Genomic DNA, 26,512 nt, shown 5'->3' with positions numbered 1-26,512 from the left:
GGCAAAGTCTTCCATTCACAGAAGACATGGTAGATTAGCGCCAGGTAATAGCGTGAAATAATAATGTCATTATTGGTAATAATGATAAAGGCCATGTGGACTATTTATAAAGGCCACTCTGTCCCAGACAAAGATGAGCTGGCTCATGAACCACCTGCAGTCTCAGGGACGGAAGGACTGGGGCTCCCCCCCGGGGCAGAGGCTGCCTAAATCAGTGAGGTCTCACCTGTCAATGGAAATGTCACCTCCACGGTGCTGTGTTGTCAAGAATAATGCTGTTGTTGCTTTGCTGAAGGACAAGACGCCAGCCCTTGGTAACCACCACCCAGGGACGCCCAGGGCCCATCACCTTCCGAAGTCCAGTCTGCCACCGCCCCCTCCGGTGCGACGGTCCTCAGACATCAGCTGCAGCCCGGTGACCCCCCCCAAGGCCAAGGGCACGGGCGGCGGCTTCCCTCCCCCGCCCGACGACTCCCTGCCGCCGCCACCGCCGCCGCCGCCTCTGGAGGACGACGAGCTGCCTCCGCCGCCCCCCGATTTTAACGAAGCGCCCCCGGACTTCGTGCCTCCCCCACCGCCGTGGTGTCCGGGGGAGGCGGGGTCTTCCTTACCGCCTCCTCCGCCGCCCCCACCCACCCTCGCCCCCGAAGCCCCGAAGCAGTCCCCCGTTGTCGCCAAAAGGCCTCCCATGCCCCCAAAGAGGCAAGAGAACCCGGGACCCCCCAGCGGGGCAGGGAGCGGCGAGCAAGATTTCATGTCAGATCTCATGAAAGCTCTGCAGAAGAAAAGAGGCAACGTGTCCTAAGGGAGACATACAGATGTCTGTGCGCGATAGGCATAATCACTTCTAATCGCAGGTGCATTTTCGCTACGTTCTTTTCGTGACATCTTGTTCAGTTTAGATAAAATATTGAAGTATTCAGACTAGAAATGATGTAAAACGTCTCACTGTCGCTCAAGTACATTCATAATCATTAACCTAACACAGAATTTAGAATATCTGCCTAAATGTACATATCTTTCCTCTGTATTTCCACTTCAATGGAATTTATCTTCCCTTCCAAGTTAACTAAAATGTTTTATGTTCATTTATTTTATGATGTTCAGAAGCATCAAATTAATAAAAGCTAAAAAAATTTTTCCTGGAGATGGTATTTCTAGAAATATCAGTATATCTAGTGTGATATCAACATTATTTCATAATATACTTGACCTTTTAAAAAATAGCATTCAAAATCCTCCGCCTCCTCAAGTCTTGTTGATCTTGACATAGTTTCCATTTCCACCTCCATGACCTTCAGAATTTTCAGAAAAATCAAAAAAGGAAAAAGAAAAAAAAAAAAACAGGAGAGGCAGAATGAATTCAGTTTCTTTGAAACTCATTGCTTGATGGATTGAGGTTCTGGACATACACTGTTCTGTTTTTGGTTTTCTAATGGTTGAATGACTTAAATTGAAAAAAAATAGATAGTTTTTGGATTGTCTATTATACTGCTATAAGTATCCTGTAAATAAACATTTAGAGACAGGAAAAGGCAATCGTATGTATTCTTCAACCTGGAATGTTTTCCCTCAGATAAATTTAATACTCAATTTTAGTAACCAATTTATTTTAAGTTCCCTTTACCATTATCTCCCTTCTCTTTCTAATTGGCTTCTGAACGTACTTTTAGATTTGCTTAGTTTTATTTCCATGGTTACATATTCTTTTTAAGTGTACAACACCTCAAAATCTTCTTAAAGTGGGGAGAAAATATATAATAACTAATGCATTATTTTCTACTTAAGGAAGATGATTAATCTTATATTTTACTATTTGGGAAAAAAGTAAGCTCTAAATTGACATTTAAAGCAAATTCAGGGCCGGCTCCATGGCTTAGCGGTTAAGTGCGCGCGCTCTGATGCTGGCGGCCCGGGTTCGGATCCCAGGCGCGCCCCGAGGCACCACTTCCCCGTCCAGCCTGGGGCCGGGTCCCGCGTACGGCAACTAGAAGGATGTGAACCTACAACATACAACTATCTACTGGGGCTTTGGGGGGAAAAAATGAATAAATAAAATCTTTAAAAAAAAAAATAAATAAAAATAAATAAAGCAAATTCAGATTTTAAAACCAAAATATTTAGTAATTAAAACTGGTAAGGTGCTCAAGATTTTTCCTAAGCATGTGCCTAAAATAGGATAGAAAGTAAATGCTTTACATTCAATCTCTTGTGCACAGGAACTCTTTCCTGTTTTTGTTTTATGATGTTCTTTTGATGTCAGATGCAGTAAAAACACAGCTTTTCTGAGACCTGACCAAAACCTGATCATTACACAGACCTCTGGGACGATACAGGAAAGGTCTTAATGGCATAATTTTGTTAGAGACTGATTTGGAGATTTAGAGCAGAGGAGGAGCAGTAAAACAGTGTGTCTGTGGCCACACAAAGTTGTCCAGGCTGCTCTAACCTGATACAGAACCAATCACGTGTGGTTCAGGACAAAAGATCCTTCATAAGGATTATCTGGATCTTACGTACCTTGATCAAAATTACCACTTGGTCTGCAGATCGGGAAATGCATTAGTAGTCGAGAAGAATAATTTAGAAGCCAGTACCACTATAATCCAAAGAATAGCCAGCCCTTGGCTGAGTTTATTTCAGAGTATAAAACCGTAATGGCACTTCCTGTCCCTATCTGGAGGAGGGAACAAAAATGATTTCTCCATCCTCCCGCCACAGAATCGTGCAGATGAAGGGACCCCGGAAATGATCCAGCCCGCTGTATTAATTAGGATTCCGACTTGATGTAACAGAACCAGTGGAGCAATCTCAAGCAAAACGTAGGAATTGATTACACAATTCGGAGCAGAAACCCAGTAACCCGAGGTTCAGTGTGCCCCTAGACTCTCAGGCAGGGGCTAGAACTGGTGCCTGGAAACTCATCCTTCTCCCCTACACTCATCTCTGCTCCCATCCATACCCTTGCCTCATTGTCACTCTCTTTGCAAACACTGTTACTCTCTTTGTGTTGTCACTCTACTTTTCAGTTTCTATGATGGAAGACAGTCACTCAACAACTCCTAAATTTCTGTCACCTCTGTCTAGAGGTCAGGACATACTGGCGGTCTACCGTTTAGCCCTAAACTAGGAAAATTTTTAAAAGAGAATCTTGTTGGCCCAGGTGAATAAAGGGTCATTCCTTGTCAAATCATTTGTAGCCAGAACACAACAAAAGGAGGTACCGGGACCCATCACTGTGGATCAAAAGGGCTCAGAGCGTAGGAGCCCAGGCACGGGGGAAGGGAAGGGGAGAGATGTGGTTGTTATGGGCTTCACAGAGGACCCCAAAAGTGTTACTTCAAACCTATTCCTAACTTCACAGAGAAGAAATCAGGCCTGAAGATGTGCTTAGCCTGGATCCCACAGAGCTGAATCACAGCCCAGGTCTCCTAACTTCTATCCGTAGATGTTCTATCCATGTACCTTTCCTTTACAGGAGAAAAACTAAAAAGTTCAAACATTAAAATGTTTGTGAGTGTTAACATTTGTTGATACGTATTTCAGAAAGCTTTGAAGAGCATTAACTGATTTTGTGGTCAAAATACTGATACAACTTTAGTGGACCAAAGGGTTGAATGCACTGTCTTTCCATTCTTTCTTTGCCTGTGTGATGGGTCCAGTTTGATCTGTCTTGTGCGAATATCCAAGAGAGAATCCAGTATTAAGGTCTTTTCGGTCAGGAATCTTAGAAATCCGAGCTGCTTTTGCCTAATCTTGGGGGAAAAGTTTGCTTTCGACAAGCCCAACCACCAGATCAGGAGCTCTGTGCGATTTTCACTCAAGTGGAACAGAATCTCTGGTGTCCTGCAGAAAGGTCTTAAGACACACTGCCTATACATGAGTGAGTCTGCTTAGGTCAGCCCTGAAAACGCACCAAAATTTGTTCTCCTTTTATGAAAAGTTCAGCCACAAATTTGCATGTGGGGGAAGTACGAATGCTGGGGTGGAGTCAAGGAGAAGGAGTATGGGATTAAAATAGTACTCCTATATCATAACTCATAATAACGACAGAATTTCTTGCATAATGTTGTCATCAGGACGAAGATCCAGGTAACAGAATAATTGCAATTAAAACCACAGGCTTTGATCAAGTAGGAAACAAGATTTAACCTGCCACGTGACAGAATCTGACATAAGATTTTACAACAGGTCTTGAAAGGGGAAATGAACATTTAAGCTTCCACTATGTGTTTTACATATTTTATTTGATCATAGAAACAATGGCTGGTATGGTACTGAAATTATCAAATTCATGATAATTGAGGCTTTGAAGTTTGTTGAGACTTTTTTGGCTTCTTTCATAGTCAGTTTTTATAAATGACCCATGTATGCTGGCGTACAATGTACTATACCTGTTTAGAACAAGTTTGCTAAGCATGTTGCTCAAATCTTCCATAGCCTAATATCTAGTCTGCTTGATCCATCAAGTACTAAGAAGGATGTGTTAAAATCTCCTTTGAGATCTGTCAGTATCTTTTAATTTTTCTGGCAAATTGTGCCTTATATATGGTCACCTTACTGGGCGTGAACAAAATTTATTTATATTTTTTCCTGGTGAATTGAACCATACACCCCTATGAAATGCTTTTTGCTTGTTAATATTCATATAGCTATGCCATCTTTTTTCAGTTATTTGCCTGAGAAATCTTTCTATTCATTTACTTTCCAACTTTCTATGTCATTACGTTCTAGGTTTGCCTCGCATAGGTGGCGTATAAGTGGATTTTGTTGTGTTTATGGTCCAGCAATTATTCTCTTTTAACTGGCAGATTTATTCCTTTTTACTCTTCTTGTGATTATATAGTTGTAGTTGTTTTTAACATCTTATTTTGTACTTTCTTTTTGTCTGGATTTTTCTGTTTTTTCTTCCTTTCTTATCTTCTTTTCATGTGATTAAGGATTTTTCTCCTACTCCATCTTTTAATCTTCTTATTGGAAATTTATATGCTCTGTTTCTATTCTTTTAATGGCTACCTAGAAGTGATGACATCCATACTCAATAAAGTCTAAAGTTAACTTTAACCTGGACAATACAAGGACTTCAGAACACTTTAATTTCAGTCACACACACACATATTCACACATCTAGTTGTTGTCCAGTATTTGAGTTATATCTCAAGTTTGTTTTTCCTAAAATGTCTTTCACCTTCATTCTTGAAAGGTGGTTTCACTGGATACAAAATTCTGGGTTGACAGTAAATACTCTCAGTTCTTTGAGGAGATTGGGCCCCACTATCTTTTAGGTTCCACAGTTGCTGTTGAGAATAGCAATGGTCAACTGTCAAATTGTTGGCTGTCAAATTATCATTTCATTTTGGTCATCATTTGTTCCCCCGCTAGATTATTTTAAGACCTTTCTTTGTTTTGGATGCCCTCACACAGTGGGTCTAAGTGTGGGTTTCTTTTTATTTAAATGCTTGAGAACTTACTGAGGCTCCTAAATCTACAAATATGTGATTTTGCTATTCTGGAAAATTCTCATATATTTTGTTTTCAAATATTGCCTCTCCTTATTCAGTTCTGGAGCTCTAATGAAATGTATGTCAAGCCTTCTAACTATCATTCTTCTCTCTTAATTTTGTATATTTTCCATTTTTTTATCTATTCTGGGCAAATTAATCAGATCTCAATTCCCACCCACTATAATTCTTTCTTCAGCACAATCTAATCTGTGTTTAAGCCATCCATTGAGGGTTTTTTTATTTTAATATATTTTATTTTTTAAAGGAATTTTGGGTTCACAGCAAAATTGAACAGAAAGCAACAGTTCCTGTTGCTCCACATCCTCACCAGCATTTGGTGTTGTCAGTGTTCTGGATTTTGGCCATTCCAAGACGTGTGTCGTGGTATTTTATTGTCGTCTTAATTTGCAATTCTCTAATGACATATGATGTCAAGCACCTTTTCATATGCTTATTTGCCATCTGTATATTTTCTTGGGTATGGTGTCTGTTCAGATCCTTTGCCCATTTTTTAATCAGGTTGTTCATTTCCTTATTGTTCAGTTTTAAGAATTCTTTATATATTTTGGATAACAGTCTTTACCAGTATGTCTTTTGCAAATATTTTCTCCCAGTCTGTGGCTTATCTTCTCATTCTCTTGACATTGTCTTTCACAGAGCAGTTTTTAATTTTAATGAAGTCTAGCTTATCAGTTCTTTCTTTCATGGATCATGCCATTGGTGTTGTATCTAAAAAGTCATTGCTAAACCCAAGGTCCTCTAAATTTTCTCCTATGTTATCTTCTAGGAGTTATATGGTTTTGCATTTTATGTTTCGGTCTGTGATCCATTTTGATTTAATTTTTGTGAAGGATGTAAGGTCTGTGTCTAGATTTTTTTTCTCTTTTTGCATGTGGATATCCAGTTGTTCCACTACCATTAGTTGAAAAGACTATTTTTCTCCACTGTCTTGCCTTTGCTCCTTCGTCAAAGATTCATTAACTATATTTATATGGGCCTGTTTCTGGGCTGTCTATTCTGTTTCATTGATCTATTTGTCTATTCTTTTGCCAGTACCACACTGTCTTTTTTTTTTTTTAAAAGATTTTATTTATTTTCCCTCCAAAGCCCCAGTAGATTGTTGTATGTCATAGCTGCACATCCTTCTAGTTGCTGTATGTGGGACGCGGCCTCAGCATGGCCGGAGAAGCGGTGCATCAGTGCGCACCCGGGATCTGAACCCGGGCCGCCAGCAGTGGAGTGCGTGTACTTAGCTGCTAAGCCATGGGGCCGGCCCACCACACTGTCTTGATTACTGTAGCTTTATAGTAAGTCTTGAAGTCAAGTAATCAGTCCCCCAATTTTGTTCTTCATTATTGTGTTGGCTATTCTGGATCTTTTGTCTCTCCATATAAACTTAAGAATCAACTTGTCAATATCCACAGAATAACTTACTGGGATTTTGAGGGAGATTGCATTGAAATATAGATCAACTTGTAAAGAAACATCTTGGCAATACAGAGTCTTCCTATCCATGAACATGGAATATCTCTCCATTTATTGAGTTCTTTGATTTCTTTCATCAGAGTTTTGTAATTCTCCTCACATAGATCTTGTACATACTTTTGTTACCTAACTATTTCATTTTTGGCATGCTAATATGTTATTATCTTTTTAATTTAAGATTCCAATTGCTCATTGCTGGTATATAGGAATGCAGTTGCAATTGATTTTTATATATTAACCTTGAATCCTGCAACTTTACTATATTATTGCTAATTAGTTCCAGGGTTTGGGGGGTTTTTTTTTGTTTGTTTTTTGTCAACTGTTTTCGATTTTCTACATAGACAATCATGTCATCTGCAAATAAAGACAGTTTTTCTTCCTTCCCAATCTGTACACCTTCTATTTCCTTTTCTTCTCTTACTGAATTAGCTAGGACTTCCAGTATGATGTTGAAAAGCAGTGGTGAGAGAGGATATCCTTGCCTTGTTTTAACCTTAGTGAGAAGGCTTCTAGTTTCTCACCATTAAGTATAGTGTTAGCTGTAGGTTTTTCATAGATGTCCTCTATCAAGCTGAGAAAATTCCCCTCTATTCATAGTTTTTTCAGAGTATTTATCATGAATGGCTTTTGAATTTTGTCAAATGCTTTTTCTGCATCTATTGATATGACCATATGATTTTTCATCTTTAGCTTATTGATGTGATGGATTACATTAATTGATTTTTGAATGTTCAATCATCCTTGTATACCTGGAATAAACCCCACTTTGCAGTGGTGTATAATTCTTTTTCTATATTGTTGGATTCAATTTGCTAATATTTTATTGAGGAATTTTAAATCTATGTTCATGAGAGACAATGGTCTATAGTTTTCTTTTCTGGTAATGTCTTTGTCTGGTTTTGGTATGATAGTAATGCTGGCTTCATAGAATGAGTTAGGAAGTATTTCTTCTGATTCTATCTTCTGGAAGAGATTGTAAGAGAATTCGTATAATTTCTTCCTTAAATGTTTGGTAGAATTCACCAATGAACCCATTTGGGTCTGGTGCTTTCTGTTTTGGAAGGTTGTTAATTATTGATTCAATCTCTTTAATTGATAGAGGCCTATTCAGATTATTTCTTCTTGTATAAGTTTTGGCAGATTGTGTCTTTCAAGGAATTGATCTATTTCCTTTAGGTTATCAAATTTGTGGGCACAGAGCTGTTCATAGCATTACTTTATTGTCCTTTTAATGTCCATGGGATTGATAGTGATGTCCCTTTTTTCATTTCTGATATTAGTAATTTGTGTCTTCCCTCTTTTTTCTTATTTAGACTGGCTAGAAGCTTATCAATTTATTGATAAGCTAGTTCTCTTTCATAGAGCCAGCTGTTCATTTTATTGATTTTCTCTATTGATTTCCTGTTTTCAATTTCATTGATTTCTGCTCTAATTTTTATTATTTCTTTACTTCTGCTTACTTTGGATTTAATTTGCTCTTCTTTTTCCAGCTTCCTAAGGTGGAAGATTAGATTATTGATTTTAGATCTTTCTTCTTTTGTACTATATGCACTCATTGCTATAAGCTTCCCTTTAAGCACTGCATCCCACAAATTTTGATAAGTTGTATTTTCATTATCATTGTTTCAAAGTACTTTTTCATTTCCCTTGAGATTCCTTATTTGACCCATGTGTTATTTAAAAGTGTGTTGTTTAATTTCCAAGCATTTGGAGATTTTCCAGGTATCTTTTTGTTATTGATTTCTAGTTCAATTCCATTGTACTCTGAGAGCAGACTAATGCATGATTTCCATTCTTTTAAGTTGGTTAAGCTGTGTTTTATGGCCCAGAATGTGGTCTGTCATGGTAAACGTTCCATGTGAGCTTGAGAAGAATGTGTATTCTGCTGCTGTTGGATAAAATAGCCAATAGATGTCAATTATATCCATTTTATAATTATATCCAATTATATTATGTCTTCTTGGAGAATAAACCTCTTTATCATTCTGTAATGCCTTTCTTTATCCCTGATAATTTTCCTCGCTTGGATGTTGGCTCTGTCTAAAATTAATATAGCTACTCCAGCTTTCTTTTGCTTAGTGGTAGCATGATACATTTTTCTCCATCCCTTTACTTTTAAGCTATATGTGTCCTTATATAAGTGGGTTTCTTGTAGACAGCATATAGTTGGGTCTTGTTTTTTGATCCACTCTGATGAACTCTGTCCTTTAATTGGTGTGTAGATCATCGATGTTTAAAGTGATTATTGATATAGGTGGATTAATATCTACTGTTACTATTTTCTACTGGTTGCCTTTATTCTTTGTTCCTATTTTTGTCTTTCCTTCTTTTCCTGCTTTTTGTGGTTTAGTTAAAGAGATGCTTGCTCTGTATTATAAGTTATATGACAAGAAAGAAGACAAGCACTGTTCAAGCTACTCTTGATAAAGTGTTTCACTTCTTTGTAAAAAACTTAATTCTCAATGTTTCTAATGTTTTAAATTACAATGTACTAAATAAATATTAGTTTTACTATGTTTTTTCATTCCCTGTATATCTATAGCCTACAGCAGAAGAGTTTTTAAGATTGTTGACCAAAATTTTTAAAGATCACAGAATAATAATTTTTCCCACTGAAATATTAAGATCACTTTGCATGGTTTTAGCTTGCAAAGAGAGAAATGCCTGTACTATGTTCCTGGATGGGAAGACTCAATGTTGTAAAGATGTCAGTTCTTTCCAAGTCAGTCTATAAATTTAATATAAACCCAATCAAAATCCCAACAAGGTTTTTTTGTGAAAGCTGACAGACAGGAAAATTCATCTAAAACAAATAGCAAAGAAAACATTTAAAAAGATTAATGACAGACAGCAGACCAACTGTCGAAATATACCATACTATAAAAGGAAAATAATTAAAATAGAAGGCCATTGCTAGGAGCTGAAAAGAAAAAAAAACAGAATAAAAAGTCTAGCAATGAGCTCAAATATATGAGAACTTAGTACATAATAAAAGTTGTATTTCAAACGTGTGAAAAAGATAAACTATTTGATAAATAGTAGTGGGACATTATCCATCAATTTGGAAAAAACAATCAATAAATCTCAGAGAGATTAAAAGTAAACATTCTAAAAATACTAGAAGAAAATATGAGAAAATATTTTTTATTAATTAAGCAATACTGAATGACATAAAATCCAAAAGTGAGTTTTTTAAACTTTTTTTTCCCTGAGGAAGATTCATCCTAAGCTAACATCTGTGCCAGTCTTCCTCTATTTTATATGTGGGTCGCTGCCACAGCATGGCCACTGCCAAGTGGTGTAGGTCCGTGCCCGGGAACTGAACCCAGGCTGCCAAAGCAGAGCACACCAAACTTAACCCCCAGGCCATGGAGCCAGCCCAAAAGAGACTTTTTTCAAATTTCCAAATTTGAATATATAAAAATTAAAAATCTGGGGCCAGCCTGGTGGCATAGTGGTTAAGTTCGCATGCTCTGCTTTGGCGGCCTGGGGTTCACAGGTTCAGATCCCAGGTGCAGACCTATGCACCGCTCATCAAGCCATGCTGTGGCCGTGTCCCATATACAAAATAGAGGAAGATGGGCACAGATATTAGCTCAGGGCGAATCTTCTTCACAAAAAAAAAAAATTAAAAATCTGTTTAGTGAGTTACCATTAAAGACTAAAATACTAGTGATAGAAAAATAAACACTATTTGCTGCATGAAAAACAAAAATTAACTGCTACATGAGTAATAAAAATGATATTAAAATAATAAATCAAATTATCATTGTATCAGATTGGAAAAAAATATAAAACAATAATATCCAATGCTGAAGGTGTAAGGAAACTGGTATTGTCATAAATTGTTGGGAATATTAACTGGTAAAGCCTTCTTGGGGTTCAATTTGGCAATATATAGAAACATTTTTAATACATATACCTTTTGACTCAAATAATTCTATATAAAGGTTTCTACATACAAAGATATACAGACAAGAATGCTATATTTATAATGGAAAAAACACCTGGAAAACCAAATGAGCAACAAATATGTGAATGATTTCACAAAATATGGTGTATCTATACTATGGAATATTTTTAAGCCATGAAAGCAAATGGAGGAGATCAGCGCATATTGCCATTGAACATTAACAAACATAAATAAAAGCCAATTTACAAAGCAATATGTCAAGTATGCCCCTACTCACATAAACATGTGCATTTATATATGTATGTTTGTATATAGGTATGTAAATGTACAGCAGAAGTTTGAAAGGACACAACACTTATAATGGGGGAAGTAGAGTGTGAAGGAAGACTTCCACATTTATTCGATATACTTCTTTAAAAATTTTTTTACATGACCATGTATTACTTTACATAAGCAAGTATTACTTTAATAATTTAAAAAATTAGTAAAAGCTCACCTTAAAATTTTATGAGGTTACGACTTTTCTTTAGTTTTAATAATATTTCTTTTTGCTATTTTTATTTTTTTGTTGTTTGTTCATATAATTTAATTTTAGAAAATAAAGTATACAACTCAAAATTTTTTTAAATTTAACAAGCTTTGTAAAGAGTTTCAAATATTCACAAAACTTTAGGCACCCAAACTGTGGTATCTAAATACCATCTCCCAGAAAGGGCCCTCCTTAGAAAAATGACTGATTCCAGAGCAAGGGCAAGAAATATACAGGATGAACCTGGAATATCTTGTCACATCAGAAAACAGGGAAGTTATCAAAAACTTTTAGCATCATGTCCAAAAGGAGGCAATATGAATAAAACCTCACTGGCCAAATATGGGACAATTTATACATCAGTAAGGATAATAACTGCAATAATAAATAAAATTTATGTAATGAAACACATAAAATATGCTTAAATTCAAGAATTCATAATGATACACAAATAATCATACAAGCCCACGGGTTGTCTCTGGAGCATGCTTGGGCACCAACTCTTTACTTTGCCTTTCTTTATCTGTGGATAACCAAATAATCAAGGATAGGAAGTTTTCCTTTATAGGATTCCAGCTAATAAATGAAGGATAGGATTAGATTATTACCATTTTGTAACCTCATTGAATCAATGGGTCAAGGTGACGATTGTCAATGGCTATTGATATCACAAAAAGGGACAACCAAGTATTACTTCCTGGTAGAAGTACACAACACTTGCCTTCTGATAGCAAGTATTTCTGCCAAATAAATTGAACCTGAATCAGAATCAAGCTCTAGATTTACAGAATTACAGGGAACAGAGCAACATGTTAACAATACCACAGAGAAGCAATTAGCAAAATGCAGACTGTGGGAAACACCACAGGACAAATGCTCTGGTTTCTTCAGCCAAAACAAAACAAAAAATTGCAAAGAAAAAAAGATGTAGGTGGTTGTACCCAAAGATATCAAAAGAGAAACTTAGACTTTATTATCTAATTTTAGTGTACAGTCCTTATTTGGATTCCAATTCAAATAAACAACTATAAAATAGTAATAATGGTGAAAACAACTTATAAAACAATAGGAAAAATTTGAAAACTGCTTATCTGATTTGACGCATTAGGAAGTAGTTAATTTGTCTTAAGGTGATAATGGCTGTGTGTATATGTTCTAAGTCATTAATGTTTGGAGATGCATGCAGAATATTTGTAGATTAAAACAATGGGAATTTCTTAAAAATACTTGCGGATATATAAATTACATGTCAATTAAAACAATAACTAGGAACATGGGGTAAGTGTGTAGGGGTGTAGATGAAGCAAGATTGATCATGCACTGATAATTAATAAGCTGGCTGAATGGTAAATCAGGTTGATTAAACTATTGCCTTTACTTTGGTAAATGTTTGAAAATTACCATAATAGACAAAAAGCTCTAGGAGAACAATTAAACTATACACTTATTTGAAGTACCACAAAGTGCTGTGAACATAGTAAGAATTAGATGAATATTTACAAATTCATTACAAGATTGTCATAAGATTTTTTAGTTATTGAGAATAACTCGTGGTTTACCAAAAACAATTTCTTATTCCATTAAAGTTATTGATTAGAACAAAAATGATCACAAACATGTTCCAAAGAATAGGTCCAGTTTATTTTAAAGATTTTATTTATTCATTTTTCCCCCCAAAGCCCCAGTAGATAGTTGTATGTTGTAGGTTCACATCCTTCTAGTTGCCGTACGCGGGACCTGGCCCCGGGCTGGACGGAGAAGTGGTGCCTCGGGGCGCGCCCGGGATCCGAACGCGGGCCGCCAGCATCAGAGCGCGCGCACTTAACCACTAAGCCACGGAGCCGGCCCTAGGTCCAGTTTATTTTATTAAAAAATATTTTTAGGGGCTGGCCTGGTGGCGCAAGCGGTTAAGTGCACGCACTCCACTGAGGCAGCCCGGGGTACACCGGTTCAGATCCCGGGCACGCACTGACGCACTATTTGGCGAGCCATGCTGTGGCGGTGTCGCATATAAAGTGGAGGAAGATGGGCACGGATGTTAGCCCAGGGCCAGTCTTCCTCAGCAAAAAAGGAGGAGGATTGGCAGATGTTAGCTCAGGGCTGATCTCCTCACACACACACAAAAAAATTTTATGTATAATCATTATTATGAAATGTAGGATTGTCATCAAAATGTAGATGGTCATTAAGAATTTATCAAATAGATTATTCTATGTTGAGTTCAATGACAGAAGTATTCCTTAATTTATTTTCCCCAAATTAAGATGAGCAGCTGACCCTGAGATCTTTAGCCCAAGAAGGAGTAGGTGAGGAGTAGCCTGCTTTCTCAGCTGCAGAATGCTTCTGGAATGGATGCTGAAGAACTTGCTGGAGAAGACGGACCTGGTAAACAATTTAAGTAGATAAACATAGATTTTCTTTCTCGGGACCCTTATTAACTTTCTATATTTCTAAAATGACAAAGTAAATTTTAAATCTGTTTGAAGATATTTACACGTTTTATGTTTTATTAAAACTTGAGGGGCCGGCCTGATGGCATAGCGCTTAAGTTCACGTGCTCTGCTTCGGCAGTCTGGGGTTTGCAGGTTGGGATCCTGGGCAGACCTACGCACCGCTCATCAAGCCAACCTGTGGCAGTGTCCCATATGAGGCAGAGGAAGATCGGCATGGATGTTAGCCCAGGGCCCATCTTCCTCAGCAAAAAGAGGAGGATTGGCAATGCATGTTAGCTCAGGGCTAATCTTCCTCACCAAAAAAAAAAAAAAACAAAAAACACTTTAACTATAGTTGTTACTTAAAATTTCTATTATTCCACAGAAAGTTCCTCAAGTACTAGATTTGTGCTAAAACAAGAGAGTGAATATATACAGCATCATGAAGACTACATATATATCCTGATAAATCTAAAATTCCTTCACAGCATTAAAAGAAATATAATTTTCTAAAATATTTACAAAAATAAAAGGATGTCAATGATTTGCAATCTTTCCAAATCAAGGGCATGGATTCCAACTCATGCTGCTTCCTAATCTGCAATGTGCCAGGTAATAAACTGGTAATAAACTGAGGCATCAAAGAACACACCTCTTTCAACAATAATTCTAGGATCAATTGTATATTTTCATCCAGTTATAAAATGACTCAGTCATGGGGATGTAATGTACAGCATGGTGACTACAGTTAATAATACTGTATTGCATATTTGAAAGTTGCTAAGAGAGTAGATCTTAAAAGTCCTCATCAGAAGAAAAAAATTTGTAACTTTGTGTGGTGATGGATGTTAACTGGCTTATTGTGGTGATCACTTCGCGATATATACAAACATCAAATCATTATGTTCTACACCAAAAACTAATATAATGTCATATGTCAACTATACCTCAATTAAAAATATTTTTTTCCAGTGGTTTTGTCACTTCCTTGGGTATTACTAAGGAAATGCCTCATTCTGATAGAAAAAGGAGGATGATTATCTATAAGAAAGCAAGGCCAACAAATCAAATAGAGCATATCACTGTATTATTAATATTTTAAGTAGGAATACTGTATCATCATCAATATAGTGCTCTTAAAGCCCCTCTTAACTTCTCCCCGGGGACTTTCTAAACATATCGTTTCATTGAAGTCAGGTTTTTTTTGTTGTTTTTTGTTTTTTTGTGAGGAAGATTGGCCCTGAGCTAACATCTTTTGCCAATCTTCCTCTTTTTGTTTGAGGAAGATTAGCCCTGAGCTAACATCTATGCCAATCTTCCTCTATTTTATATGCGGGATGCTGCCACAGCGTGGCTTGATGAGCAGTGTGTAGGTCCACACCCGGGATCTGAACCCATGAACCCCAGGTCGCCAAAGCAGAGCACGTGAACTTAACCACTGCACCACCAGGCCAGCCCCTGAAGTCAGTTTTATACCTATCTAATTTCACCTACTAGTTTAAAAGCTCCTTGAACAGATGTTTATACTTCTCTACCATGCCTTGCAGAGTAGATTCTCAAGAAATATTTGATGCAAGAAGGTAAACACAAGTTGTGTGTGTAAAGGGTTACATGTATAAAGATTTAATAAAATCTTTTTCCTTTCCTGCATGAGAATTTAACCCCTGGTTAACTTTCTAGGTCTGTTGCCCTGGTAACCCGATAATGTCGTATGGCAACTGTATCACCATGCGCTGTTGCTTAGGACTGACAAATAGCATTTGGACTGGGAACTGTAAAGACCTGATAGAATGCTCTGGGCTTTCCTTAGTGTGGTGACTCTTGGTATAAGGTGGGTCTCTTGTGGAGACAGTGGAAACCTCCCCACCCATGGGTGCGGGTGCACACTTCCATCCGGCCGGCTGCTACAGGACATTCCCTGTAAGTAACTCCCAATAAACCGATGTGGCTTGTTCACCATCTCTGGGTCTTTTCTTTGGTCTCTCTGCAACCTATCCTGCACTGCTCACACAACTGGGCATGTGGCCAGACGCTGCTGTTGTGGACTGCTGCAAAAACGCCTGCAAACGAGGAACCTGGTGTTGCCCTGGTGGTAAGCTACGTTTCTGTCCTACATCTTCCAGAGTCGACTGGGGCCACGAGTAGCCTGCAACAGTCTTGTGAATCTGAATATTTACTTGAACCTAGGAAGACACCTCCCCACCCATGGTGGGCACTGCATCCTCACTCAAATATAATTATGAGGAAGGGAGGAAAACAGGGAAGGAACAAAATATAGGGAAGGAAGGAGAAATAAGCCAACAAAACAACTTATTACACAATGTTTAGTTTCCCCAGCTTAGACCAATTTCTCTAAAGATAAATACTGAGTTATCTCCCTTCTCTTTGTTTTTCCTTAATACCATAAAAAAGTTACATGTAAAAATATTTTATTTTCTAATATGAAAACCTAGACTTGTCAGGCTAATTAAACTACTGACTTAAAAAGTTAATGTAAATTCCAAATCTGAAATAGCAAAAAGAGTCTCTCTCTCATGTCAGCTCTGATCAGTTGGTAGTGACTACACAGCATGCTGTGATGTGAAGGATTCTGAGGCTGTGAGCAGTTTCAGAGAGAAAGAGGGCCGTGGTCATCAATAATGTCTGCTCCAGTGCAGGACAGAAGAGTGACAGCACGAGTGCCAGGGCCGTTCCTCTTCTAAAAAATATATTATGTGTAATTCATTTTTAAACAATTGATTATGAAATATCTGAGGCATAGAAGAAGGTATGCAGAAGAATATAATGAACACCTGTGTATCCATTCTCCACCCAGCTTCAGAAAAAAAATGCTTCCAGGTTGAAGCCCTGAGCATCCTTCCCTAACTCAAATTTCCTCCTCACTGCAAGGTAACCACTGTCTGAAGATGTTTATCATCTTTATTCATTTTGTTGCTTTTATTATATATGCATGTAATGTATCCCTAAATAACATACAATTTTGCATGTTTTACACTGTATTTAAGTGGTAACACATTGTATGTATTCCTTGCCACTTGCTTGTTTTGCCTAACGTCATATGTGAGATTTATCCACAGTGATGTACTAGACCTAGTTCATTCATCCTCAATGCTGTCAAGACCAATTTAAGTGGACCCAGGTTGCTAGTGCCATGGAACCTGGTAGAAGCAAAAGCTAACTCCTTCTGGAGAGATGCACCCTCAAATCAGGCTCACCGGATTTCAGAGACTGAAATCCAAAATTCCCAAACAGAAACAATAAACAGGGGCCGGCCCCGTGGCTTAGCGGTTGGGTGCAAGTGCTACGCTGCTGGCGGCCCGGGTTCGGATCCCGGGTGCGCACCGACGCACCGCTTCTCCGGCCATGCTGAGGCCGCGTCCCACATACAGCAACTAGAAGGATGTGCAACTATGACGTACAACTATCTACTGGGGCTCTGGGGGAAAAAAATAAATTAATTAAATTAAAAAAAAACAATAAAGCAGAATCAGACCCTCAGAAGTTCAAAGAATGTAGATATATGTTATAAAATGAATATTTAAATACAATAGAGAATAAATTAGAAAACGTGAGAAAATGATTCACTGATAAATACAAAAAGAGAGACCAGGCAACGAGAATTCTGGGAAGGTGGTGCTGGCAATGGTATAACTTAGCATGGCTGCAAACAAAATAAGTGTGCTTAAAATATGATATATTTAAAATTAATAAAAATAAACCCAGAAAATTCAACCCCCTTACCTCTGAAAAATCATTCCTTTCTGCTTTTTGCACTGCAGACTCTGCCATCCAGTTCTTCAGCACATATCTGGGATTAACAGCTTAAACAAGAGGGAAAAGTACATATTGGAACAATAAATTACTAAATTGACACAGGCCCTATGAAATTAGATAACCTTTAAGAACTTTGCTGGAAGGCTCAAATGAGAAGAGACGATCAGCTTCAGTCAATTTTGATGTTTATAAACAATGTACAGTATTTATTATCTTATGGTACAGAAGAAACTTTTTTGAGCATTATAAGCAATATTATGTTTTGTTTTTCTCTTCAGGGCTTCATCATTAATTTGGTTTTTTCACCAGGTTCAGTTCACTAAGCATCTTATAAAGCATGGAGAAAGTAGTGAATTCATCTGAATTCGGCCCTAAGTGGAGGGGCAAAGTTGCTGCTTTTCATATCGTCAAGCACAGAATTAAGGTCTGACTCAGTAGGACTGCTTAACGCTGAGGCCATCAAGAGCAGACAGGAGAGGTTACATGCAGGCAGTAGAGGAGGGCAAAAGAGATCATTAGGCACATGTGTGTGGTGATGGATTGTAATTAGTCTTTGGGTGGTGAACATGATGTAATCTACATGGAAATGGAAACATAATGATGTAAACCCGAAATTTACATAATGTTATAAACCAAGGTTACCAGAATAAAAAAAAAAAAAGCGACAGCCTTGAATTCACTAAATTTCTTTCATTTTACCATCTCATCTACCCTGTCATAACCAAACAAATCCAGATACTGAAGACTGACACCACATTTTCTTCTTTCAATTTCTTCTTTCTCTTAACTGCTGAGATTGTCCATTTTCTGAGCTGGTCTGTAAAATTCTGTATGATTACCCCAAGGGACATAAGTGGCCAGCAACTCAATCCATGCTGGGTCCCAAACAGATTTACTCACTTTCCGTAAAAACTAAACTTGTTTTTACTTCTACAATAATGTGCTGAGTTCAAGAAGCGATCTCATTCCCTAACCTAACATGGAATGTTAGCATCATCCTTATTTCATCAACATGAGTCAGGGGCCGGCCCGGTGGCGCAGTGGTTAAGTGTGCGCGCTCCACTGCGGTGGCCCGGGGTTCGCTGGTTCAGATCCCAGGCATGCACCAACGCACCACTTGGCAAGCCATGCTGTGGCGGTGTCCCATATAAAGTGGAGGAAGATGGGCATGGATGTTAGCCCAGGGCCAGTCTTCCTCAGCAAAAAGAGGAGGATTGGCAGATGTTAGGTCAGGGCCAATATTCCTCACACACACACACAAAAAAAACCATGAGTCAGCCACCATGATGACACACACTACCTCTCTACACAAGTCCTAAGTAAGGCGAGAGTCCTGAAGGACTTAGGTCCTTCTGTCTTAACTTCTCTGATCTTGTTAGAATCCACACTGCAAAAAGAAATAACTTCCATTTTTTTCTTCTCCAAGCCAAGTGTGAAGTCATGATGGTAAACTGAAATCAGTTTATAAAGGCGATGTATTTTAGAGCAATCATTTACTGGATGTGTATTATGGTCCAGGCACTGTAACAAGACATCTTCCATATATCATTGATCATCATTACATTATCCCTGCAAAATATCCCCATTTTGTAATAGCTAAGGGTATTGAAGCTTGGAGAGTTAAGTATGTTTCAGATCATACAGTTAAAAAATGGCAAAATGAGATTCATCAGCCAGATTCCAAAACTCATGTTCTTTCCACCATTATAACCCACACCACCTTCCTTGTCTCTCCACTATCTTTTAAGACTCTATTATTTTAACATCAGTATGCAAACTTATTGAAAGCAGAGCTATCATGCCCCGAGTTAAACATCATCTGCTGAAATTAGAAAAGCTCATATATGACACTTCACCTCAACTAAAATATACTCAGCTATAATTATTCTAGTTAAAAACAGAACAAACAAAAAAACTCAGTTCCCTTAAGTAATTACTTCAGTTTTCAAAAATTATTGCTTTTATGTGATGATCCTTAAAGTTGAAAAAAATCAAAAGGAGGGGGGTGGGCACAAGGGGTGAAGGGGCGCATTTATATGGTGACGGACAAATAATAATGTACACCTGGAATCTCACCATGTTAGAAACTATTATGACATCAATAAAAAAAATCAAAAGGATTACTTACTTGTCATTCTTTCTCTTCTTTCAGAATCTGAATCATTCCTGTTACTAAAAATGAATAAAACACAGGACAAAATTAACCACCATCTCCCCAAATTATATCATTTTTTCAAAAGGGTGGAAATTTTTTCACAAGACAAATATTGAGGAAAAACATTAAAAATCACACTGAATCAATGTCTCTGAAAGAAAGACAGAAAATACTGAGTTTGATTAAACAATATATAAAATACTACCTTGTTCAGTTATTTTAGATAATACCAAAACTTCTTTTATTTTTACCAGTTAAAAAATACTTTTGTATAAAAAATACCCTAAACTGTCTGATCCCTTTCCTTATCTTAAACATAGTTTTCTGAAAATAATTTTCTTGAGTATTCAGGGTCATCTTTATAAACAGCCCTCAGCAGCCATTACACTGAAGGACTATTTGCTCCTGTGTGTCCTCTGTCTCCTGTCTCTTCCTTCTCCCCTCCGCGGCCACTGCCTACAACTTCTCTACTCTTTCATGTTTGTAGCCTCTAATTCATTGTGAGTTAGGAAAAAAAGTAACTTCTTACAACTGTGTCAGATGTGACAATTAGTAGACATTGGATGAACGCCCAAGGAGCTCTCATCCAGAGCTTCAGGGCTTGGGCTGGGGGACCTGGGGAACTGCGTTCTCAGAGTTGAGGCGAACAGGTGGGTGCTCTCTGCGTGGTGAGGAGTTACTATAGATGCCTCAGCCAGTGCAAAGGACCCGGAAGAAAAAAGGAAATGTTGGAAAATGGGAAGGAAGAGAGGAACCTGATGGGTTGACTATGCTAAAATAATGCATTAGATGCTTTTCCAGAAGTGATTAGATTACCTTACCTCTTCAGTCTCAGAAGGTACTGGGACACCCAGGCAGGAAAGAGTTCGTGCTTTGAAATCATCTTCAGTGCCCAGAATTGCTAAATAAAAATACAGTGATAGATGGCTTATTTTACTAATATCTGTTCAGTTTAACTTTATATTCCTTTAAATTATGTTCTTTAATAATAACTTACAATATCCAGATTTTTTTAAGATATGCTATTTCAAGTAGAAGTAGTACTGAAAAGGAATAATATTATCCTTTTCTTCATGTAACATTCAACTCTAAAATTCTAATTCATGGAAATCCATGTAATGGCATGATTTAAGAGAAATAAAAAATATATAAAGTTCCCATAAATAGAGATTATATGTGAATACTTATATTACCAAAGCCTTCCTTTAAATTAGGAACTCCCTTAATGTATAATTTACTTTTTTTTAATAGACATATATATTTTTTTTTTAAGATTTATTTATTTATTTTCCCCCCAAAGTCCCAGTAGATAGTTGTATGTCATAGCTGCACTTCCCTCTAGTTGCTGTATGTGGGACGCGGCCTCAGCATGGCTGGAGAAGCGGTGCGTCGGTGCACGCCCAGGATCCGAACCCGGGCCGCCAGCAGTGGAGCGCGCACACTTAACTGCTAAGTCACGGGGCCGGCCCCTATAATTTACTTTTAAAAGCTTAATTTGTAACTGTGTTTTATTTAGCCATCTATTAATTCATTTAACACATATTTATGGAATGTCAGTTATGTGCTAGGAACTATGTTTGGTGGGAAGGATATAAAAATTAATAAGACATGCTCCCTGCCTTCAAGAAGGAAAGTGTAGAAACAAATAATTGAATACCATTTTAGAAGTTTTATAGAAATATATATAAAAGGCTAAGGGAACACAAAGGAATAAGCAACTAGCTGTACCTAAGAGCTAGGGAGTTGAAAAAGTTTCAGAATCCAAAGACACAGAAATTAACTATTGAAATGATTAAAAGTGTAACAATCTCTTCCCACTTAAATTTTCCCAACTCTTAGTAATTTAAATATCAATACCTGTCAAGAACTTGAACAAGTCACTTTAACATTACTTTGTCTCCATTTTCCACACACTAAATGATAATTAGTGATTATCACTAATTAAATGATAATTAGTTCAATAGACAAATCACTGATAATTTTTTGTGTGTGTGTGAGGAAGATCAGCCCTAAGCTAACATCTGATGCCAATCCTCCTCTTTTTTGCTAAGGAAGACTGGCCCTGGGCTAACATCCGTGCCCATTTTCTTCTACTTTATATGGGACGCTGCCACAGCATGGCCTGACAAGCGGATTGTCAGTGCACACCCAGGATCCGAACCCACGAACCCCAGGCCGCCAAAGTGGAGTGCACGCACGTAACCGCTGCACCACCTGGGGGCCCCCACTGATAATTTTTTAATTACATCAAAGATGCCTATTGGTTAACATTTTTCTGTATTTCCTACTGAACAGGTAGACATTCTTTTATTCAAATCACTCCTAAAAATGTAATTTATGGCTATCCCATACCTGTGAGAACAATAATTTCCTTATAATTAGTATGATCCATACCTACCTCAGCAATAAAATTTACTATGCTTCTTTTTCAATCAACAGTAGTTTAACTCTTATTTCCTACACTGACAACAATGATTTTTGTTTGAAAGTAGTTGTACAATAAGCGGTAAGAGCTGAAGCCTCTTGCTGACATCCTCTCAATCGTGGCACCTTTCCTTCAAACCCCAGGTGGACTCTGCTGGAGGTCACGCTGAGAAAACAGAGGTCTGAAATCACCACTGAGGGCTAACGACGACGGAGGGCCTCTGAGCTAGACATTACTATTAACCCATCTCACCGATGACACAGGGGAGGCTTAGAAAAATTGAGAAACCTGTGCCAGCTCACACGCCTGTCGAAGGGGACCCCGGAGCTGAAGCACCCCATCTGCCTCCAGAGCCCAGTGTCCTCCATCACCACAGTATACTTCCTCTTGAGCATACACTAGAAAATCCATCTTTCTTGCCTCTGCTTCACTATGTGGGAAAACAAGGACCAAGTTTTGGTAAAATAATGGAGCTTGAAATATCAAAGAAGTAAGAATTCACAAAGGAATAGCTGGCAGGCCTGGCATAATGAAAAGGACACGGGGCAGCAGGAAGTTTTGGTTCTAGTTCTGATTTTGTAAAAAACTACTATGTGAATTCAGCAAGTCATTTAACCTCTCTTGGCCTCAGTCTCCATATCGTAAAATGAATTCATCTTTAATGTCCTTTCTCAACGGAAAATTTTGTGAGTCTAAGCCTGAGACTACTTTAACAAATGGATCATGAATGTCAGGGAACTAAACCTTCAAAAAGACTACAATATTTTCATCTTGAGCATTTGTTTTCACATTTTTCTTTAATTAATTTTTCCCCTCTTAAAAAGAAATATATTGCTGATAATAATACAAAATGTCAAAGCCTATGGCAGTTTGGCAAGATGTAGCAAAATTGCAACATGTATATCCTTTAACCCAGAAATCCATTCTGGGAAATTCCCTACAGATTCATCTGTACCAAATGAAATAATCTATGTACACTTTAACAGCAAAAGTTGGGAAATAACGTAAGTGCCATTGTAGACAACTGGTTAAATAAAATATGGTACACCTACAAAAGAATGAGGATTCTTTCTATGTATTGACATAGAAAGATTTTCAGGACATACTATCAAACAAGATGCAAACATTACAAAGAAGTATGCTATCTTTTATATTAAAAAATATAAAAAATATATATATATCAATATCTGCTTGTATTTGACTCAAAACCACTGGACGGACATATAAGAAATTAATAAAAATGGCTTCCTCCAGGAGTGGGAGAGGGGAATGCAGTGGATGGGGACAAGGTTTTTAACCACGTGACTGTACTTAAACATTAAAAAAAAAATTAGGCCTAGCGTGGATTGCCTCTGTTACTGACCAGAGAAGGGACACTCAGAGAAGTTAAATCACATGCTCAGGGCTGGCCCCGTGGCTTAGTGGTTAAGTGCGCGTGCTCCGCTGCTGGCGGCCCGGGTTCAGATCCCGGGTGCGCACCGATGCACCGCTTCTCAGGCCATGCTGAGGCCGCGTCCCACATACAGCAACTAGAAGGATGTGCAGCTATGACATACAACTATCTACTGGGGCTTTGGGGGGAAATAATTAAATAAATAAAATCTTTTTTTAAAAAATAAATAAATAAATATATCGCATGCTCAAGTTTACTCAGCTACTGGATGATGATGTCTAGACTCAACTTCCACAGGACTCTAATTCCAAGCCTTATGACTTATCCTATGCTACCTCTCATTTGTGACTGACTGGATGGAAGGACTGAGGGAGGAAGCTGTCCGTCCTCTGCTTTCTCCCTGGACCCCATGTCTCTATTTTATTTAAGGCAAAATGATGTATGATGGGGAAGGACCTGCCTGGGCACGTGAATTAGGAGGCCCAGGAAGGGCTTACTCACTGCTCAGAGCTCCTCTAACATAAATTCTACCACCAGAACCACAGGCTAAGTGCCCATTAGCAGAAAAACACCTTTAGAAGGAGCCTCATCAGGCCTGTGTAAGCATGAGAATCAGATCCTGCTGTTTTCCTATTGACAGAGAATAAATTAAAAGCTCATAAAAGGCTGGCCCCATGGCATAGCTGGTAAGTGCACGTGCTCCGCTGCTGGCGGCCTGGGTTCGAATCCCAGGCGCGCACCGAGGCACTGCTTGTCAGGCCATGCTGTGGCGGCATCCCATATAAAGTGGAGGAAGATGGGCATGGATGTTAGCGCAGGGCCAGTCTTCCTCAGCAAAAAGAGGAGGATTGGCATGGATGTTAGCTCCGGGCTGATCTTCCTCACAAAAAATAAATAAATAAATAAATAAATAAATAAATAAATAAATAAAATAAAGCTAAGCCATCTGTGAGTCAGGACTGAATATTTTAAAAAAGAAAAAAGCTCATAAAAATTTCCTATTATTACTATGTTGAGCTACTGCTACAGCAGGCTTACATGAGAAATGCGTAGAGCCTGGGGGTTAAGAGCACGGACTCTGGAGAAAGCTGCCAGGGTCTGAATCCAGCCAGACTTTTACCAGTTGTGTGACCTGGCATTAGTTACAACCTCTCTGTGCCTCAGTTTCTCTATCAGTAAAATAGAGATAACAATGGTACCTACCTCATGTGTTATGGCAAAGATTATACATATAAAATGCTTAGAGTAGTGCCTGAAATATAATAAGCACTCAATAAATGTTAGCTATTATTATATTATTATTATTCATTATTTTGTAAAGTATTTACTATAATGCCTGTCCCAGAATAAACTCTCAATAATAGTGGGTTCTCAATAAATACTTGTTGAATAAATGCGTGAGGATGAATTTTTAAAAATTATGAAAAGATAACATTAACTATACAGAGAATGTCATGAAAGATATTGAAGAAATTTAAATTGAAAAAAATAAGGCTGTTTTAATCTCAAAAATAATACAAGCAATAATTGCAATATAAAAGACTTAGACCTTATAAACAGGTCTATGTTTCTAAAAATCTATAAGTAGGAGTCTTCTGGTAATACCCATTTTATTCCATAAATGCAATGTATTAGCTCTGAAATTAAAAGGCAACACATATTCTTAAAACTGAATTAAGTCCAGCCAGTTTGGAAACAGTTTGGCAGTTTCTCAAAAAATTAAAATACATTTACTAAACAATCCAGCAATTCCACTCCTAGTATCTATCCCAGAGAAATGAAAACATATGTGCACACAAAAGCTTGTACATGAATGTTCAGAGCAGTATTTATTTACAATAGCCAAAAAGTGGAAACAACCCAAATGCCCATCAACTGCTAAATAGATCAGCAAAATGTGGTATATCCATACACTGGAGTACTACTGAGTCGTAAACAGAAAAGAACTAATAATGTAGGTTACAACATGGATGAACCTCAAAAATATGCTACGCGAGGAAGCCAGATGCAAAAGACCACATATTGTATGGTTCCACTTACAGGAAATGTCTAGAAAGTGAAAACTTTGAGAGAGAGAAAGTAAATTAGTCGTCACTTGAGGCTGGGAGTAGAAACACGGATTAATGACAAATGGTACAAAGGACCTTTTCAGAGGGATGGAATGGTTCTCAAATTGAATTGTGGTGATAACTGCACCAATCTGTAAATTATTAAAAATCACTGAATTGTATATTTAAGGGGAGTGGAATTTTATGGTATGTAAATTATACCTCAATAAACCTGTTAAAGAAAACTGAATCAAGAAAAAAGCCCAGTGTCACAAATGACTACCTGAGGAACAGCGAGCTCCTGTAACTGGTCTCGAGTAATCTCGCTGAGCTGCCGAAACGTCATGGTAAAATCAGCTTCTGTCTTTTCCATGAGCTAATGAAAGTAACAATATTTATCAATCTCAATTCTTCAAAACTACGCTGAATAGTAACTCAAATGTTAATCGGCAAGCAAAGATAAAATGATAAACTCACATGTAAGAGAAATGCAATCAACTCCTCATCACCCTTCCTTTCTCCAAGTAACCCCAATTTGGCTTTGAACAATTCTCTAAATCTAGAAGGAGAAATACCAATTCAATGTGCTATTAAAATTCTCACTATTTTAAGAATTGTCCTCAAACCAACCAGGATGCTTTAAAATCCGTATTCACAAAGGACAAACCTTGTATAATAAAGATCAGGATACCCCTCAAGAATCTGAGCAGCACTATGGGAGGGAGAAAAAGAAAGACAGTTAAACCTTGATTTAAAATTAACATTCTTAAATTACATTTTATAAGAACCAAGTGAACCTTCTCATATATTAAATCACATTAGATTACATGCTACTGATTCTAGCTGAGTGATTT

General features: G+C 37.7%; 2 protein-coding genes across 6 annotated transcripts in view; one reads left to right on the top strand and one right to left on the bottom strand.

The window, feature by feature from the left end:
• The window catches only part of APBB1IP (amyloid beta precursor protein binding family B member 1 interacting protein), a 102,165-nt gene extending 101,020 nt beyond the window's left edge, over positions 1-1,145 (top strand). For both annotated transcript variants that reach the window (XM_087420682.1, XM_004425286.3), the window contains exon 14: positions 296-1,145. In XM_087420682.1, coding sequence (XP_087276808.1) covers positions 296-805 — 510 coding nt within the window. In that variant the 3' untranslated portion in view covers positions 806-1,145. The remainder of the gene's footprint in view (positions 1-295) is intronic.
• A 12,533-nt stretch (positions 1,146-13,678) lies between these two features.
• LOC101395405 (uncharacterized) overlaps positions 13,679-26,512 on the bottom strand; it is a 37,860-nt gene continuing 25,026 nt past the window's right edge. For all 4 annotated transcript variants that reach the window (XM_014783587.2, XM_087420683.1, XM_087420684.1 and 1 more), the window contains 7 exons: positions 26,326-26,370; positions 26,136-26,217; positions 25,942-26,034; positions 20,614-20,693; positions 19,766-19,809; positions 17,605-17,684; positions 13,679-13,813 (listed from right to left, as the gene is read on the bottom strand). In XM_014783587.2, coding sequence (XP_014639073.1) covers positions 13,691-13,813; positions 17,605-17,684; positions 19,766-19,809; positions 20,614-20,693; positions 25,942-26,034; positions 26,136-26,217; positions 26,326-26,370 — 547 coding nt within the window. In that variant the 3' untranslated portion in view covers positions 13,679-13,690. The remainder of the gene's footprint in view (positions 13,814-17,604; positions 17,685-19,765; positions 19,810-20,613; positions 20,694-25,941; positions 26,035-26,135; positions 26,218-26,325; positions 26,371-26,512) is intronic.

The sequence above is a fragment of the Ceratotherium simum genome, chromosome 32, assembly GCF_057802395.1.
Source record: "Ceratotherium simum simum isolate JZ-2026a chromosome 32, ASM5780239v1, whole genome shotgun sequence".
NCBI lineage: Eukaryota > Metazoa > Chordata > Mammalia > Perissodactyla > Rhinocerotidae > Ceratotherium > Ceratotherium simum.
The sequence above is the reverse complement of the archived record's forward strand: the minus strand, read 5'-3'. Positions and strand labels throughout refer to the sequence as shown.